Below are 18,185 nucleotides of genomic sequence, written 5' to 3' on the forward strand. Positions count from 1 at the left end.
TTTTAAACTATGTTAAATTTCCCCCGGGGTCCCCATGCTGGCTGGCTGCAGCTTGCTCTCATTAGTGATGGATTTTGAAAGGTAACCCATCTCCACTGCAACTACCCAGCAACCCCTGCTGTAGGACTGCTGTTCTGTACCTTACCGTTTCTAAGAATGGGGCCACTACCAAACATTGGCGAGGACGCAGCTACACTCCAGAGTCCCAATAATTACTACTACTGCCTCCCTCCAGAGTTGTTCAGAAGTTGGCATATCCGCTTCAATAAAACAGCCCAGTCAGTTGTTTTGGGACTCCTATAATCCTTTGTTTAAAGAAGCTACAGAATCCCGAGTTCATTTTCAGAACTAATTCACCATTCTTTGTTTCAAAGTCCAAAACAGAACTTAGATCCTATTCACATGGTCAACTCTTTTTATCGTTTAAAGGTGTGTTTCAAATTCATCAAAAGTTTTTGTTTAGCGTTAGTTGATCATGTCTGGACACTTCCATGTTTCTACAAGTTTTCTTTCTTTTTTTTCCCCCAAACAAGCCCCTTATATTTACAGGCTTTTCTTTACATTTACAGAATAATAAACACTGCGTGTAAAATAAAAGTACAATAGTTTATTAGCTGCAAGGTGTACACAGTACTTTTCCTAAACAGCATAGTTTTTTCAGGGACTTTTCATGCATGAAAAACATTGCAATATACATACAAAAATGTTTTTATGTACAAACCCCTTTCCCCAACACACAAAATGCCAAATTGTCTTTACACATTGTCAAGAAAAGTAAAAATGGTCTACATGCAAAAGTCCTTGAAATATTGCTAATCCATAGGACTACATGTATTTTAACAAAACACTATTCACATGATTTTTATCCCTAAAAGTCTGCATATCCCACAAAGATCTAAAAGTATGAACCATGTGGTGAAAAAAAAATGTTTCTGATGGGACCAAGCAAAATTCCTTTACTTCAGTTTATCCTATTCCTGAAAAGCAGCATAAGATTGCGGTTTTAAAAAAGGTAGATTAAAGCATCTTCAGTTTTATTGCTTGACGTTATATAATCTTGTGTTTTATGTGAACTAAGGTTAAATAAATCAACCATGGAGAGAAATGTATCTATATCTCCACCTTTGAAATGTTCCTGCTGGGAACAGACCAGATAACTGTGCAAACAGTACTCTCCAAACTGTTCCCAGCTTCAGTCATTATTCACACACATCATCACTGCCCTGAAAATGGATTAAAATGAGTTGCTCATGGGGTTAGCACAGTGTAACAGCCAGCTGGCACAGAACCAGTAACATAGCACAATACTGCCTCTCCAGTAGAGAGGGAGGCGTGTGTGTACAGTGGTAGAGTGGTGTCACAAGCTTCTACTACAGAAAGGTTGCTCAGTTGTGTTGGTGCAGCATTAAGTTTAGACACATGGTGCAGTTTTTGTACTCCTTACCACTTACATCTTAGCATTGGTCTCCTGGAAAGGGAAAAACTGAAGTTTACTTATTTAATTCCTTGGAATACAAATATAAAAAGAATTGTACCTGACTGGTCTAAGCTATTTTATATTATGCTCAACGAAATAAAACAAATTCTATCATGCCAAACACTACCATTTCCTGTGTCCAGGGACTAAAACAAGACAAAGGCAGAAGGCACAACAATAACTAACAATCCTAGAAGAATTATACATGTAAAAATAAAAGTAAACAGAAATTACATTGTACAAAGATGCACTATTCTACAACTTGACCCATAATCACAAAATACATTTTATTCCAGAATCCAATTACCTGTACCATTTTATATGAAAGTTAATATCAAATATCACTGATGCAGAACTGACATAATATTTAGTCGGTTAGAGGCCTTCTGTGTCTTCACTTCAAGCTCTGCAATAGTTTTTTAGAAAACAATACAACAGTACGGCACCAATATGACAACAATCATCTACCACGCAGTACTGTCAGTATCACTTTTGTATTAAAATACAAAACTGGGAATTTATAAAGGTTTAGTATGACATTACCTCCGAAAAGAACTGGAGAATTGGGACCAATATAATGGAAATAATCAAACGAACAGTTAACCAATATATTTTTACCTATTTATAAAAGCTAGCACCTCCAAACTAATGAGATTTAAACAATGAAATGGTGCACTTTTTCAAGCTCACAGGGCACAGTGCAAGACCTTGCTCCATGTCCTAGTGGACCTTCAGTGTTACAAACAGGTAAGCATCAATTTCAAGAGATTTTCCTTAAAAACACTCCTGAAAATTATGACGTTCTAAATAAAGAGGCTCCTTGCTCCTTCTTAATTTGAAGAGCTGTGGTTATCTCTCTTGAAAAAACTTTAATTAACTGAAAAGACGGACAAAACTAAATTAATAAACACTAATATGTAAGTTGAAGGATTCCTCCAGCTTTTACTAGTCCACAGCAGTCTTTCTGAAGTATGGCATTAATACGTTGTTCTGTACAATCTGGTAAACTCCATCTCATTTAACCTGGGGACTTGCTGCACCGGTCCAGCCCAATGATTTACTCCTTGCTTAACACTTTTCCAGATTTATACCTAGTACCCAAGCCCAGTTTAGCACTAAGACTAAATTGCCAGACTGTTCCGTCTATTGTACGTTTGTTAAAATTTTAAAAGACTCTGACACCCCCCTCCCTCTTACCCCACATTTACACAAACACAAACCCTCAAACTCCATTAATATCACCCACTAAAGGTCACTGAGATTTTTTATCAATATGCTACACAATATCAAATGGTTTGTTAACTGCTTTGGAAAACCAGCATCGCAATGCATAAAAAATCCCTCTAATGTGCTCTGGCTGTAGCTTAAGAGTCACAACTAGCTGTCACAATTCTGCATATCTCTATGGCTATGTACACTGATCTCCCCCACATTCAGCATCCATGAAACACAGTTTACAGATATGGAACATTACATCACAATCCCTCACAGTAACACCAAGGCCTTAGCCAGTGTGGATAAATGCTGAAATTGCAAAGGTACCCAAGTGCTTATTGCATCAGTTCTATACAAAAAAAGAGTTGCTCTTCCAGAGCAGTTAACAAAGTGCCCATATAAGAGCAGTGCCGAACAAAAGACAACTTAAAGCAATGCTTTTCAATCTGAAGAATAAAGACCGACCTGAAATTGAGAAAAGTTTGTGCTCAACATGAAGCATTGCCCCCCTGATTACCAAGTCTCAGTTGCTGGGAGGGAGGGGGTTGCGCCGTCTGTTTTCACAGGAGCCATGGTAGGCATCAGGCTACTTTTTAGGGAGGATGGAAGGCAGACAGATTGAGAAGCACTGGTTTAAGAATCAGGATCCTGCACCCTGGCTGGCAGCTCCCGCACGAAGAGCCTTGCGTTACGACACTCGGATCATCTGGCCCACTGCCTCTTCGCCAGATTGAGCCTGCTCTGGCTGGGGCTGTAGAGAGAAGGAGAAGGAAGCGGAGTGGAGTTAAAGCTCAGTTCAGCACTCTATACACATCTGAGCGCAAAGACAAACACTTCTACATCTGTAAGGACCTCATTTTGAGAAAATGCCCCCATAAGGATACCAATCCCTGAGAAACAGGTGTTGTGAGGAACAGCGAGTTGGTATTCACATAAACACAAATGTGTGCACGTCTACATGCACTTTATATGTAGAGAACTTGGAGCTCTGAGTGTCCTGTGTGGCAACTTCAAGCATCCTTTTACCTAGAGAGATCTCTTCTTCCAGAATAGTTTGTACGTTTTGGCCCCAAATGAAAAAGGTTTACTGTAACCAAACCTTCTGGAAGAGGCATCACTCCAAGCAACACATTAAGAGGGTATTGAAAGCATCAAGCATTATATCCTGTTTAGGACTGATCCAGAACCACACTATCTTTAGATACAAAAAGTAATAATTCAGAACTGTTTTTTTTACTAAAAGCACATTTAAAGATGTATGCTTCTAATTATATTAATTTTATTTGAGCAGTGTCTCCATAAGTAAACAGTGTGGACCCAAATGTGTCAAAAACAGTGAGAGATGGCAAGCATTTTGAGGTGAAGCAATGGCAGGAACATGTACATGTGAAAATGAATGAAAATGAACACAAGCTGCTGAAGGCAAAATGCTCAAGCAGGCAATAAAGCAAAAACACTGCATCCAAATCTTCTAAAGTAGTGTCCAAATTCTTCTTCACAGCCCCCTTTTTCTCTCTAAATCTTTGTGCAACCCACTTCAACCTGAAGGACTGAAATGAGTGAAGGACTGAAAAGACCTACATCTTAATTAGCAAACCTGAAAACTAGGGATTGCCAAACAACCAAAACTCTTGAGACAGATCTCAGCTTGGGCAATCTCAGCCCAATGTTACAGAGTGCCTCATCGGGCAAATAAACCCAGGTCAGCTTTTCCTTCAGCTGGGATTTGATTTAACTCAAAATTAGAAATCTGCAAACCCTGCACTGTACAGGAACACAAATGCCTAACAAACTCACTAATTTGTGACAGGCAGATAGATTCATGTTTTGAATTGATCTTAGATGTTATACAGCAATCCTGCAAACTCATTCAGTTCAGCATCACCAATATAGATTTTTTTATTTCACACTATTGCCCTCCTGCAGAGAAGGTCTTTAATATTATTCTACCACAATTTTTAGCAAAATCTGCATTTTTAATAGAGGAAAAATCAGAAATACTGTACCTTAATAACCATCTGTTCTATCCTACCCATGCATCTGTTAAATGAACACAGCATTAGGGACTGCACAAGAGCATCAGCAAACATGGCAAGGAAAGAGAGATAACACCAAGGCAAACCAAAACAACTAATAACACTGCAGTTAAAAGTACAAAAGCACGAATGCAGTTATAAGTGTCTTAACATGCATGGTTAACCAATTCACTGCTGTACGTAAATTTGTGTCCAGCCTAAATTACTGATTTCAAATTTAGAAGGATTTGGCAGTATGAACCTGATCTTCTATAGAGAGTTGTGCCAGAGAAAATGAATCAAACAATGTTAATAAAGGGTTAAAAAACCTGAAAATGAATTAGTTTTTACTCTAGTTATATTTTTGTTCTCTTCAACTGCACACCTGTTCCCCCTTTTCCAAGAAATTTACATGTAATTTAACCAATGTTGTTAATTCATTCTTCAAAAAGTGTGAGAACAATCAACGTCCTAGTTATGAATTAGGATACACTGATTTGGATGGACAGTTCTGAAGGCTGGGAACTGCAGCCACTTCCTTAGCAGGACACAGGACTTAAGCCCAAGCCCAGACTGACTTCAGCAGTGAACTGGTCAACAAAGCAGCCTGACATACCACCAAACCAAGACAGGACAGAAACAAAGAGTAGGCTGCAATGTCAGTTCAAACTAAACAAATAAGGAAAAACAGACTTGATATTCTCTAGACATTTACATATTTTAAGAAATACTTCAAAATATGTGGAATTAACTGGGACATGTTCGTAAATTAAGTCATTTACTGTCCTGACATTTCAGTGATTGACTGACGCAGCACTTGGGGCCACAATTCAAAACTTATGGACATTTACACATTTTGTAAATTATTTTGTTAGTATGAAACAGTAACACCATGTATTGTATCAAAATTAAATTTAGCCTGAAACAGACACATTTTCAAACAGTGCCATTTTTTAAATATGAAACACACAGTGAGATCCATATCTTACCACTGAAAGGCACTGTGCCTTAAAAAAACTACCACTCATCTCCTGCACATCATCCTCACCTGTAACACCATTTCCTCCTTCTCCTTGGGAGAGAAGAACCGGCCCCCATCGCCCCTCTTACGCTGCATGGCGTGGCGATGTCGTGACTCATGAAGATATTTCTGCAGGACAGAGTCAGGAAAGTTCAGAGGAATTAATAATTCAGGACATAAGAATTAGTGGAAACTATGGGACCATCTGGCTTGAATGCCTGCTAGTAGCTAAGTGACAAAGATATATCCAGCTGATTCTTGAAAGAAGTCAGGATTCAACAACATGGCTCAGAAGCTAAATTAAGACCCCCACAAACCTTTGTGTAAAGTGACATTTGTATTTTACTATTGATTCTGAAGATGCCCAGTTCTGAGACTGAACCTAAGTCTTTTTTATTTTTCCTGAACCTAAATCTTTTTCAAAATATCCTGCTATATTGATAAAAGTGATACCTTGGCTTCTTTCTAAAATATTTCAATGACAATTAGCTATTAAATAAAGGGGATAAATTGCCTACCCTAAATTATAAATTGTCACATTTACATATTCATTTAAGCACTAGAAAATGTGTGATGTCTGGCTGGTTCCAGAGCACTGATGTCTTTTTTTAAAAGTGGTGACCCTATGTACAATACTCTAAATGAGATCTTACTAGGGAGTTGCACATTATGTACTGTATATAACATTACTTTAAATTCTACACTTAACTACACATTCCACCAATGTTTCCCTTATTTATCTGAACTGAATGATAGATTATCAACATGCACTTAAAAAGCTAAAACAAATTAATATAAAGGCAACATATTCTGTTTTATAGTGCTTTTGTAACCTAAAACTATTTTAGAGATTTCTAGACTTAAAATTATATGTGCATTAAAAAAAGTCATTTTAATTGTGAACCTTGCAAAGCCTTAAAACCAGGACAGACAAAGCAACCGAGAACACAGAGATGTATCTGGATCGCAAAGGTCTGAAATAGCACTCTTTCTGCACAGGCACTCTATTACATATCCTGTTACCCAATAGCACCGATTAGTGGAGCAATACTGCAACTGCAGGCACTTTGTGATAGGCAGTTACTTGAATATAATATGTGCTTGGTGTTGCCAGTTTAAGAACACAGAGGGGTCATTCAGTCTCACATCTTCATTCAGATCACCAAACTTACTTTAAAACAATTCACTGGATGCACCTGGTCACTGCAAATGATTTAAGTGTTAACAGAAGCTGAAGAACTGCTGTTCAGTAGCTTCTAAACAACTGTTACAAATACATTATATGCAATGCCCCTACACAATAAAAAAAAGTGTGTCCTAAATGTATTTATAGTTTTAGGTTTGCATTCTTGGTAAAATGGCTTTCACTCAACCTAGAAACTCTGGGTGGCCCAGTAGCACAGGGTGTCATGTTCCAACCCAGCTCTGATGCAGACCACAGCCCTGTCACCAGAGACGTGGTGACAGGAGGCAGTGTCACGGGAGGTCTTACCCTCCTCTCCTTGGGGATCTTGCCCTCGGCCTCCAGCTTGGCACGGGCTTGCCGCCTCTTCAGGATGCGGTGGTACTGCTTGGCATTGACGTACAGGGGCTCCTCTTCCAACATCTCTGCCCCGGGCAGTGGGATCCTCTGCATGGTAGGCACCGCACCACTGCCAGGCACCATCTGACAGACACACACGGGCGTATCAACAAGCACGCTGGACAGAAACGTTCAGGATGCAGACGCTGCAAAAGGTCGTGCAACAGGAGGTGCAGCAGCATTCTTGCACAGGGCCTTTCATCCCCTTGGCTCCGTTTCAACACCGACAGCAAGGTCTGCGACAAACAGTCCTGCTGGGCTTTTTTCAGATTCTGGTGATTCTTGGGATATCCCTCGTTTTGCCAAGGCAACTAAACCAGTTTGCTCTCACTGTTTCGCAATTCATTACCGTAACCAAGGCATTCCAGTTCTGCAACATCTTTAACCGGTGTTATTGCGCAGCACAACAGTACAACAACTGCGACATGCTAGGACACTTGTGTTTGGATACATATGCAAAAAGACATGTCTTAACTGGGGTCTCCTCGAACTGAGGCTTACCATGACCATGCCGCCAGCATTCACCATGTTTCCCGACACTGGTAGGGTGACGGTCACGGTGCCCTGCCCACTGCTGGTGGTACTGGTGTTAGCTCCCGTCTGGACTATCTGGGCCCCAGCAAGACTGGCGGCCGGAATCGTGATCATTCCTTGAAAAAAGGGAGGAAAAAAAGAAGGGGGGAGGGGGTGGACACTTATTTCAGTACAGGCACAAGACACACCTGCCACTCTGATCAGAAGAGTATTACAGTGCTAGTGTCACTTTACACACAACATCACCCACATGTAAAGAGTGAAAAAGTGTGTGCTTGCAACCTGGCTACAACAACAAATGTAACCTCCCGAATAGCTTGAGCTGGTGGAATGATATTCACACCACCTCTCTCCAGGTTCAGATAACTCTGCAAAGCTCACCTGCTTGCTGTGAAACCAGCAAACCCGTCAGTTTGCTCCTGCCCCCTCCCCTCTCTGATTGTCACACTATTTAGCATGGCTGTAGCCAATCATTCTTTTTCTAACCACTTCATCCAATTCAGGGTCATGGGTAAGGGCCACAGCAACAGGAACAAGGTGCCAGTCCATTCTAGGGCAGACAGACTCAAAAACCTGTCACGGTCAAATTTCCCAGAAGCCAATTAAAAATCAGTCTGTTTTTGGACTGTGTGAGGAAACCAGAGTGACCAGAGAAAACCCACACGAACACGGCAGAGCATACAAACTCAAAATAGAACCCACAGCCCCAGCGCTGTGTAGCAGCAATGCTAACTACTGTGCCACCCAACACACCCAGTCCTGTACTAAACTTTCTTTTGAACGCCACTTACAATACAACTGCAGCACTGAATTCTGCTGCATGCAAATTCCTATTAACTGCAAGTTACACAAGATAATAAGAACATTTCTGCAGCTTTTTGTGTACACAAACATCAAATAGTGTTTCCTTGTTAAAACAACTGGAAGTTACCTGGTCAAAGAGGTCAATCCATTAAAAAACATCAGTATGGGTTTGCAAGCGGGGAGAGCTTGTGTGTATGTCAGGAATGTAGCATGAAATGGTTTTTCCAAATGTCACATTTCCATTCATGGGTGTGCTAAAACTTTAAGCTCCCAACACATACGAGTGCACAATGACTAACATGCAGTGAAGTTTACAGCACTGACAACAGTCAAACACCGCTGCAAGAACAACTGGTAATTTAATGTGCTTTATAGCTTTTAATGACTTGAGATCTCTTGAAGTAATTTTTCAGCAACCTTTTACGTTAAAGCGTTTACATGTCTTGCCTCACCTATACTTCTGAGTTTGTATTATAAAGGAGTGCAGCTCAAGCTCTATGGGCAGCAGTGTGCTGAGTACTGTACCTTGTTGAAGGATGGTGCCATCAGCATTGACCGGCTGGTATACAATCGTCTGGCCTTCTGCAGTCTGAGCCACCTGTTGGCCCTGCACTGTAATCTGCTGCTGCCCCTGAAAGTACAAGGCAGGAATGAACTCATACCCCATGATGGTCTCTGAAGATGTCAAATATTTAATTCCCTCTAGGTAATTCTAGGTTTTATTGAGTGAGACTGGGTCACAAGTGCAGCTACAGATATTTGCTTGTGTTTCCCCTAAATTCTCTCACCAAACTGGGAAGCAGCTGTGCTAATTACAAGGTCAAATAAGGTGCTAGCAGGGGAATAAAGTTCGAGATGTTTTTTTTCCCCCCATAAAAGAGACAAAACTGTTTTAATTCCATTACAAGCAATAGCAGCTTTATCAGACCCCATTATAAATCATGCCAGTTTTAATTTCACTGACACAAACATTTTTCATTCCTACAGAAGTTAGTTTTTTGTCTTTATGGTTTGAGTTGACTGAGGATGTATTCCAAACTGACAAAGCCCTGGCCTGGGAGAGATAAAAACAATTAACCAGATTGTTTTCTGTGCAGGAGAGAGAACTAATACTGAAGCACAGCTGCTAAAGTGCACTGATTGTGTGGGAAAGAACTGCATTTCAGCTTTGCATCATTTAAGCTTTATCACATGTAAACACAAATGATTTTCACTTGATAGATGACTTCTTATATCATGACAACAGGAGAATTAAGACGGTGTCACTAGAGATTCACTTTGCTCCTCTTAGACCCAATGGAGACATTGGAATGATCCATTTTCGCAGTGCCGTGACTTCATTATAAAGCACCAGGATGTCTACAGGCAGCTCAGTGGCTGTGGCGGTGCCTGACCTGGCTCTGCCCTGCGGTGACGGCAGTCTGCGGCTGCTGGATGATGATCTGCTGGGCCTGACCCTGCTGCCCCTGCACCTGGACCGCCTGTCCGCCCTGGATCTGAATCTGCCCCGGCTGCACCAGCTGAATCTGAACACACGCAGACAAAGGGGATACAAGGGTCGCCTTCTCCTCACTGCAAAGCTGGGTGCTGAAGATGGCGTGCAAAACCAGGGCTGCTCTCCAGCAGGATGGCAACAGTCAAGAACAAAATGAGCACACTCACAAGCTGGGTCTGCAGTCTATTCATTAAGCGATTCCTAAGTCTTCCAAACCCTTTTAGGTAATTTTTAGATTCAATATAATAAAAACAATGTTTTCAATGAAAGGAAAAACCATTCTTGCTGCCACAGAGAAACTCTGCTGGGTTGAAATGTGTTTCCTGTTTTGTGATGTACAATTATTGAGACTTGCAGAGGCATTTTTATGTGCAACTGTTTTAACAGTTGTGCGCTTCAATGTTTTCTGCTTGTTTGGAACTGATTTAACCCAATGGGTAAGAGGGGGGAATCTCCAAACTTTAAGGGATTTGGAATTCAGTGCCATGAGAACAACTTGCTTGTATATATGCCTGCTTCATGTTAAATGAAAAAATAAAACATTCCAGTGGTGAACAGCACTAATGTGGAGTACTCTGGCTATTAACAAAACACAAAACACATTAGGTTTTTAATGCTCTCATTGATTTTTTTAAATATAAATCTATATATTCAACCCCAAAGCACAGCACTGGTGATCTGCAATTCCAGAAACAGATCAAACTGATGTGCGGCTTAAGTCTTATTCCCAGAAAATTGTATTAGGAGAACAAGTGCTGTTTAAAACAGAGACTGCTCACCTGCTGCAGACCCTGTGCTCCAGAGACAGGCACCTGCATGATGGTCTGGCCCTGACTTCCAGGGACTGCCTGAACCATGATTGGCTGGCCAGAAGAAGTGATGAGCTGGCCGCCACTCACCTGCACCATCAGCGGCTGACCCTGAACCTGCGGGGAAGAGGGAAGAGACGCAACCACATTGAAGAATCAGCTGGAGGGACACAGAGCGTTATACAGTGCACGCTGCACAACAGTGGAGCCACATGCATTTAAAACTGACGAACCGCTGTGTAGGGGATGTGGGGTGGCACTGATCAGGTGGCATGATGCAGCATTCATGATACAGCAAAAAAAAAGTAGACTTCATCTACTCCTCAGGCCACAGACAGCACAGTTACTGAGCAATGTCCACAATGGACTCAGCAAAGACAGCTTGAGATGAGAATGATGAAAAAAACAATTATACACTTATGCACAGTGAGCGCTGCTAGCAGGCAGGAGCACAGCTTTGACATCTTCCTGACATATTTACACAGCAGGACAACCATGCACATCTGTTGTCCCTTTTATACAGAACATGCAGGATGGGACCTCCTGTAAATATACCTTTTTTAAAATAATATCTGTATATCCTGTTCCTCACCAAGTCATGATAATTTTTCTTATTTCGTTATAAAACATCGCATCTGATCAAACTGTGGACATTTTTTTTTAAAAGAATGACAGGTCGTCAAACATTCAAGGTTAAGAGGGACCACTGGTACAAGCACACATGTTAGCGGTGCAACTAGTTCTATGAACGAAGTTGTGTTTTACCTTTTTATCCTTTATTACTCCAAATATACATATATCCACGCACATGTTATCAGTTGTCAAATCCTATCCTAGCAACACTTTGTCCATGGATGGATGGGCAATTCATAACACTCCATCAACTTATCTAGCACATCTTGGCACAGGGGCGCATCTGGAAAAATCCCATGCAAACGTGGCAAGAACAAGCGAACTCCACCCAGAGAAGTGCCTGGGGCTCAAATCAGAACTGTGGGAGATATAAGGCAGCAATGTCCAGCGACACTAGCATGCTGCCTCCAAATAATGCAGTTTGCTAAATAATCTGAAGACATATAACTCCCAATTACTCCCCTACTGGATGAAGGACACTGGGTTCTATATCCTGGGATTCTACTCTCAAGACTTGCACTCCTCTATCCCACTATAATGCAGCGTGCTCTACATTTAATACTGTGTATAGGAGTTGCTAGGCAGCATTTATTTTTTGCATGCCTAGCTGAATATGAGGTGTTCCTAAACTACTGATCTTCCATCTACATCCTCCAACCATCTATTAGGTATGCAGCACCGTTTTATCCTACCTATTTCTTCCTTTGTCTTGATCAGAGTCTGAAGCCCTGGTCTTGGAGATTCTAAGGGTCCTCTTACAATTTTCTCAAACTGAACTCTAAAGACCTCAACTGGGCAAGCCAGGTGCTCATGTTAATTTTCCAGTCCTCCGCTGACTGAACTTTCAAGGCTCCTAAGAAAACCTGCAGTAAATCCTGGACCACAATTGATAAACAGTGGCCCTAGCATATTCTCACTGCCAACTGCGAGTCTGTTAAGCTTTCTTAAACACCGGATACAAAGAGTGTCAACAGAATAAAGACATTCAATTTCTATCTGTCAATCAAGGATCTCTGCTGTGAGATGCCAGGGATTCTATGCCAAAGTTGGTATCTAGTTAAGCTTATATTCAATATTTAGCACAGCAAAGCTCTTCAGGATACTTCTTTGACACAGGTCACTGCATGATTCCTCAGGCAAATGTCATGATGCAGGTGCACGCTTTTTTATGGCCCAAAGGTCACAATGCAAAACATTCAATGAGCGATGACAGATCTCCAATGATGCGGCTCAGTTGGGGTCACTGCACAGTCAAGCCAAGTTGTGCAGAAGCTGCCAAGATAAAACGAGTGCAGCCCTGCCTCCCATTTCTATGGAACCTGAGGTCCGCTGAGTGGTATGTATGTCCTGCAGTGTGCAATAATTCAACAGCATGCTGGGCATTCCTTGGCTGTTTTGCTTCTCTTGATGTCTTATAATCTAAACAGTCCAGGTCTTTGATTTAACCAGTGGCGCTAAAGCTTTATAAATGTTAAGTAAAATGCTTAAAACGGCCTATGAACTCATCTTAATGGTCCTGCACTTAACTGAAGCATGATGTAAGCCCCTTTTACCCTTAAAATGCTCTAGGATGAAAAGCACTTCTGCAATGCAAAGTATTAGTAAGTCAATTAAAAAAGAAAACTGCCTGAACCTGACTGAGAATAAATACCACTGGCAAGAACGCGAAAGTATGGGTTTGGACTTTCTGATTCTGTTTAAAGCAAACCTCCTAGAGTGTCTGCAGGAAGTAGAAACTAGTTTAGAGCTCGTGGCTCAGATTTGAAGAGGAACATGGCTAAGAGAGTCCCGAGAGGCAAGAAGCATCGGGCAGGGTTGTCATGCAGCACGGCGGACGACGACGCAGCTGGATTTCACACCACTACCTGGAGCGTCTGCACAGGCTGGGCCGAAGCCGAAGCCACCTGTGCTTCTGTCTGCAGCTGGACAGCGGTCACCGTGCCCTGCGACCGGAAACAATGCACATTACCACACTGTGTCCCGCAGCTGCCTCCTGGCGCTGTCCACGCCCACATGGCCAGGAACTGGCACACCAAAATAAAGGATCCTACAGTCTGGGGCTCTGCCAGACTGTATATAAAAACAATAAAAACGGAGCTTCCTAATATAGCAGGGATGTCCAATTTATCCCTAAGATACCTCTGCATCCATCCAAGATATGATCAGCAGCTTTCAGCACATCCTTAAGGATCAGGTCATACATGATGCACAAGATTAAACTACCGGACAAAGAAGGGCTTGAGCCTGCACCATTTTTTACAACAGGGCTCTATAAAGTTTGTGAAATGGTTTATCCTGCACCTTCCTTTCTGCTGAAAAAAAAAACAGGAGATGAAGTGTATTCTCAGCTAGGCCCCACACGCTAGAAGGTCCAAACAGATGAACTGTGACACATACAAGAAGAGTTTGATTAACGTTTTTTTGTTAAGAGCCAACAGAGCCCCAATGTGCCTGAAATTCTTAAGAGACAAACATTTTTAGCCTGTTTAAAAAGAGAAAGATGGCTGGGCTTTTGAACAGACTTAAAAGACAAAAATGAGAAAAGGGTAAGGGAATAAATTATCTGAGAAATAGATCATCTGACAGAAAAAAAGTTAGGGATATAGTAAAAACATAATTCACAACCTTTAAAACATAATTTTGTTTAGATAAATTAAGAACATGTTTAAGAGCAACATTTTTCTACATTCAAAAACAATTTTACTTGACCTGAAAACCCATGGCTAGAACAGCACCTGGGGTACTTCTGAGTGCTGGAGGGCCAGTGTGTCTGCAGGTTTTCTAGGACTATAAAAACCTGAGAGGTGTTGATGAATTGGTCCAACTAGGCCAATAGTGAGCTTTTTTAGGTCATTAAGATCTGAGCTGGGATGAAATCCAATTGGTATCCAGAAACCTTCAAACCAAAATAGGACTGAGGGCTCTTATTTATCTCCGATTCCACCACAAGCTGAAGCCGCAGTCTGTCAGATCCAGGTCAGCGTGATTGTACCTTTCCCAATCAAGAGTTGCCATACCTGTTGCTGGATCTGCCCTGGAGCGGCCTGAACCACGATCTGCTCCCCACTGCTACTGCTGGTGGTGGTGTACTGCTCCATTGCCAAGCCCCCGTCCACCTTCAGGTCTCTTTAAAACAATCCGATTCTGACATGGGAAACACAAAGAAACACCAGGTCATGCACAGAAAACCAGAAACCACTTTTTCACAAAGCAGCCTCCTCCCGGGAAATAATGGCATATGGGTAACTAATTTGGAACTAGCAGTTAGCCGGTTATGTAAAAACTGTACAATGTTGTTAATGCCTTCTGATGTTGGTTTTGTGTTAATTTATAGGTCTTTTTGAAATTGGTAGAAACATAAAACATTAACAGAAGTGGACAAAAGTACACAAATTACTAGCCCGTTCTTTTTACATAAAAACATATTACATGCTGAGCTGTGGGCAGGGCATAGGGGCAGACGTTTCGCAGCAGCAGCGACAGTTCTGGTCTCGTTACTGAAAGGTTATATATTATGACCTGTATAAACGGGTACAAATGTAACTGGCTCCAGATAAATGTTAGAAAAACAGCAATAATTTTTAAACAATAATTCCATATTTCCTTCCATTTTATAGTGTCTTGCATATCAAAGGCTCACAAAGCACTTTATGGTAAATATGTATGCATACATATAGGAGAGGATTCACTCCACTCACTCAGAATGGAAGCAATTCTGCACCAGCAGCCCCACACAGGAGGTCTGGTGAAGAACGGTAAAGCTATTTTTCCAGAGTGCTGGGATTTTCACCTGCTTCAGTTTTCAAAACATAACTGCTTTAAAATTGATGTCTTAAGGGTCACCCATAAAGACTGCTGGATTGTGGCTCGCCACTTACTGGGAGACCAGGACCAGGGCTGCCCATTCTTGTCACACACACATGATATATATGCGAAGATGTTCAAGTAGGTAGCTGTGTCAGCATGCGTAGGCTACAAAGGAACAAGTAAAGGTTTGTTCCATGCTGAAAAGATATACAACGTGTGGGGTGTGGAGTCTTCTTCAGAAACGTTGCCTCTTTTCTTGGAATAAACCTTTACTTGTTCCTTTGCACACACACAGCAGTGTAAAGGTGCTAATAGAGAATGACAACTGTGCATTATGGAGAGCGGAGTTTAGCTGGACACCCGTGTGACTGGGGTAGCTGGGTTTGTGACGAACCCCCGTTTCTCTCTCTCCCAGGCAGAAAGCCCCCGGGCGGCGCTATACAAGACCTGGCACATTCTCCGCATCGTGCCTCTGTTATGAGAAGGCCACGTGTTCATCCTAAAGCGAGTCCACCGTTCTGTTGACTGAATAACGACATGCGCTGGGTGCATTAGGTACCCCCAACTGAGTGCACCCAGGTAATCTGCGTTGTGCAAAGCCCTCGTAGCAGGCTGAATCACAATCGTTACACAAGAGCACGCAAATGCAAAGAAAGCATCTGCTCTCCAGCGACTATAAGGAGGATAACCTCGGCAAACCCACTCAAACTTTTGTTTTCAAGTCATATTTAGATCACATTTTAATCTTAGATTAACACGAAAAGGCGCTCGAGGTGTAGACGCCATTTTCCCCCGTCAGAGTGCAGTCGAGCTACTGCTTCCAACTGACCCGAGTCGGGGGTTGTAATCCATGTAATATAATATAAACATTTTTTAAACGCTCACAAATTCACAAATGCTGTTTAAAGCTGATTCTAAGTGCTTTGCTAATGCTACACTACCAAATACGCGTGGAGTCTCAATTCGTATCGGTTCAGGACCGTTTTTTCACTTGTCTCCCATAATGTTTTGGAAAACAACTGTTCCAAACGGATTTAAGCGTCTATTAAGAGCCCTAAAGGCTTTAACTTTATTTTATAGAGCAGGTCCAGCTACAACCCGTTGTTTTAGGGCGTCTTGTGACGGGGCTGGCAGAGCACAGAACCCTGCAAAGACTCGTCATATTACTTAAAACAAAAACAGAAAACGTCCATAAAACCGGGACTTAATAGGTTTCCAAGATGGCTGATATTTTAATTTTGACGAACTATTTTAAAGACTTTAAAAAATACCCAGAAACATCGTGTTGTGTCGTATCTGCGCAGCAATTACTCAAAACCCCCTGTTTGTTACGCGTATGGGTACAAATCTCATATTTATTCAGTTATATAACCTACAATCCCAACCCATTACCGAACTGGGAAACATCATCCGTAAGGTCCGTCTCTGAACTGGGGCGAGGGGTTACCCCCTCTCTTTAAAGAGAATAAGATCGTCAACTAAAGCATTTATCAACGAGCGAAGAAGCAATAATTGTACCGCTAGTTCAGCGGTTCATCTCCACCTTCATCAACGGTTACTTGTTATGTCCGCGTTGGGCTTTTCTGCTTAATAAAAACCCAGATCTGAGCGCTTTATCCCACACTGTAAGGACAAAGGCGACTCTGTGTCCCCACTACACCCTCTCCTTTTTACAGATGCGTAGTTTTAGCCGACTGCATCCCCTACTGGAGTTAGAAACACGGTCCTCTGTGGGTAGATTTTAAGTGTTTTATTTCTTCTAAGAGGCGCCTTTGCGCAGTACACCGTGCGAAGGTCGCCTGGAGCCCAGCAACCCTGCCGCACACGGCGGGGCGGGCAGTGGTGGGAACCGGCTGCCCCAGCCCGGAGAAAACCGGGCCTTTTCTTCCCCCCACACGCCAGACCCCGAGAAATAAAGACGGGTCCCGCTGACGGTCCGCTTCAGCAGCCTTTTCAGGACGGGCCCTTCGCCCCCCATCCGCCATCTCAAGCCAATTTGTGCGCGTCTCCGGCTAGGTGTCTTTATGGTATTTTTAATTCCTGTATTTTTGTGGTGTTAGTAATTTGGTTGGTCAGTGACACACCAATCCCCTGCTGCCGGCTCCCAGCCCCTCCAAGCCGCGCTCTCTCTCACCGTTTCTCCGCCGCCCCGGTTCCCCTCTGATTGGCTCCAGTACCGATCCCCGAAACCCAATCACCGAGCTTACGGCGAGCGAACAAAATGGCGCAGCGCGGTCTGCACCGACAAATAGGACAACTTCGTCTCCCCGCCCCCCTGCCCGGAAGCTGCGCAGGCGCACTGTCAGCCGCTGAGCAGGGCATGGCCGCTGGGCAGGCGCATTACCGCCGGCGAGCCGAGCGAGGCACCTGCGCTGTAACAGGCTCGTGGGGGAGGAGGCTGGTATGAATATTTTATACAAGTACAGACTGAAGCTTTAGGATATCGGTATTAATTTATAGTCCAAACACCTGAACCTCTCACTGTACTCCTAAAATAGGCCGTGACATCAATAAACCTTCGAATTTGATTTTTTTAGCCACAACCTATGCAGTTCATATCAGTTTTTAGCTCAATCCAATTGAAAAACGTTATCTCACTTATTTGTTTTGAAGTCCATCTGGATGTTTCATGTTTGTTGTGTGTGCATGTTAGGGATGAAGTTAATACAGTTTTGTTCAGTTTCCTTGCAAGAAATATGAACACAAAAACCACCAGATATCCCTCTTATTAGACGCTTTTCATTTAAAAAATAAGAATACTGAATATAGTGTAAAACAATATAATCAGTACCT

At 42.3% G+C, this 18,185-nt stretch overlaps 1 protein-coding gene across 6 annotated transcripts; it reads right to left on the reverse strand.

Annotated features, from left to right (window-relative positions):
• Positions 1 to 587: 587 nt before the first annotated feature.
• Positions 588 to 17,650, reverse strand: LOC102689981 (nuclear transcription factor Y subunit alpha). Of its 6 annotated transcripts, XM_015342567.2 has the most exons (11): positions 17,527 to 17,649; positions 14,603 to 14,729; positions 13,448 to 13,528; positions 10,923 to 11,069; positions 10,043 to 10,174; positions 9,174 to 9,279; positions 7,812 to 7,960; positions 7,221 to 7,394; positions 5,756 to 5,857; positions 4,699 to 4,732; positions 588 to 3,443 (listed from the first exon to the last, which is right to left on the reverse strand). In XM_015342567.2, the coding sequence occupies exons 2-10, from the start codon at positions 14,681 to 14,683 to the stop codon at positions 4,721 to 4,723; spliced, it is 984 nt and encodes a 327-aa protein (XP_015198053.1). In that variant the 5' UTR covers positions 14,684 to 14,729; positions 17,527 to 17,649; the 3' UTR covers positions 588 to 3,443; positions 4,699 to 4,720. The 6 variants fall into 6 exon arrangements, with proteins under 6 accessions (XP_015198053.1, XP_015198052.1, XP_015198049.1 ...); XM_015342566.2 differs by lacking the exon at positions 4,699 to 4,732 and having other exon boundaries at positions 13,451 to 13,528; positions 17,527 to 17,650; XM_015342563.2 differs by lacking the exon at positions 4,699 to 4,732 and having other exon boundaries at positions 17,527 to 17,650.
• Between the last annotated feature and the right edge of the window lie 535 nt (positions 17,651 to 18,185).

The sequence above is a fragment of the Lepisosteus oculatus genome, chromosome 5, assembly GCF_040954835.1.
Source record: "Lepisosteus oculatus isolate fLepOcu1 chromosome 5, fLepOcu1.hap2, whole genome shotgun sequence".
NCBI classification, from domain to species: Eukaryota; Metazoa; Chordata; class Actinopteri; order Semionotiformes; family Lepisosteidae; genus Lepisosteus; species Lepisosteus oculatus.

Bases quoted from the DNA above. Each gene is read 5' to 3' on its own strand.
- LOC102689981 (XM_015342563.2), bottom strand. From the start codon at position 14,683: ATGGAGCAGTACACCACCACCAGCAGTAGCAGTGGGGAGCAGATCGTG. The intron at 7,395-7,811 runs GTAAGCCTCAGT...TGTGTCTGTCAG, and splicing joins ATGCTGGCGGCATGGTCATG to ATGGTGCCTGGCAGTGGTGC. The intron at 3,444-5,755 runs GTGAGGATGATG...TTCTCTCTACAG, and splicing joins AGGAGGAAATGGTGTTACAG to CCCCAGCCAGAGCAGGCTCA.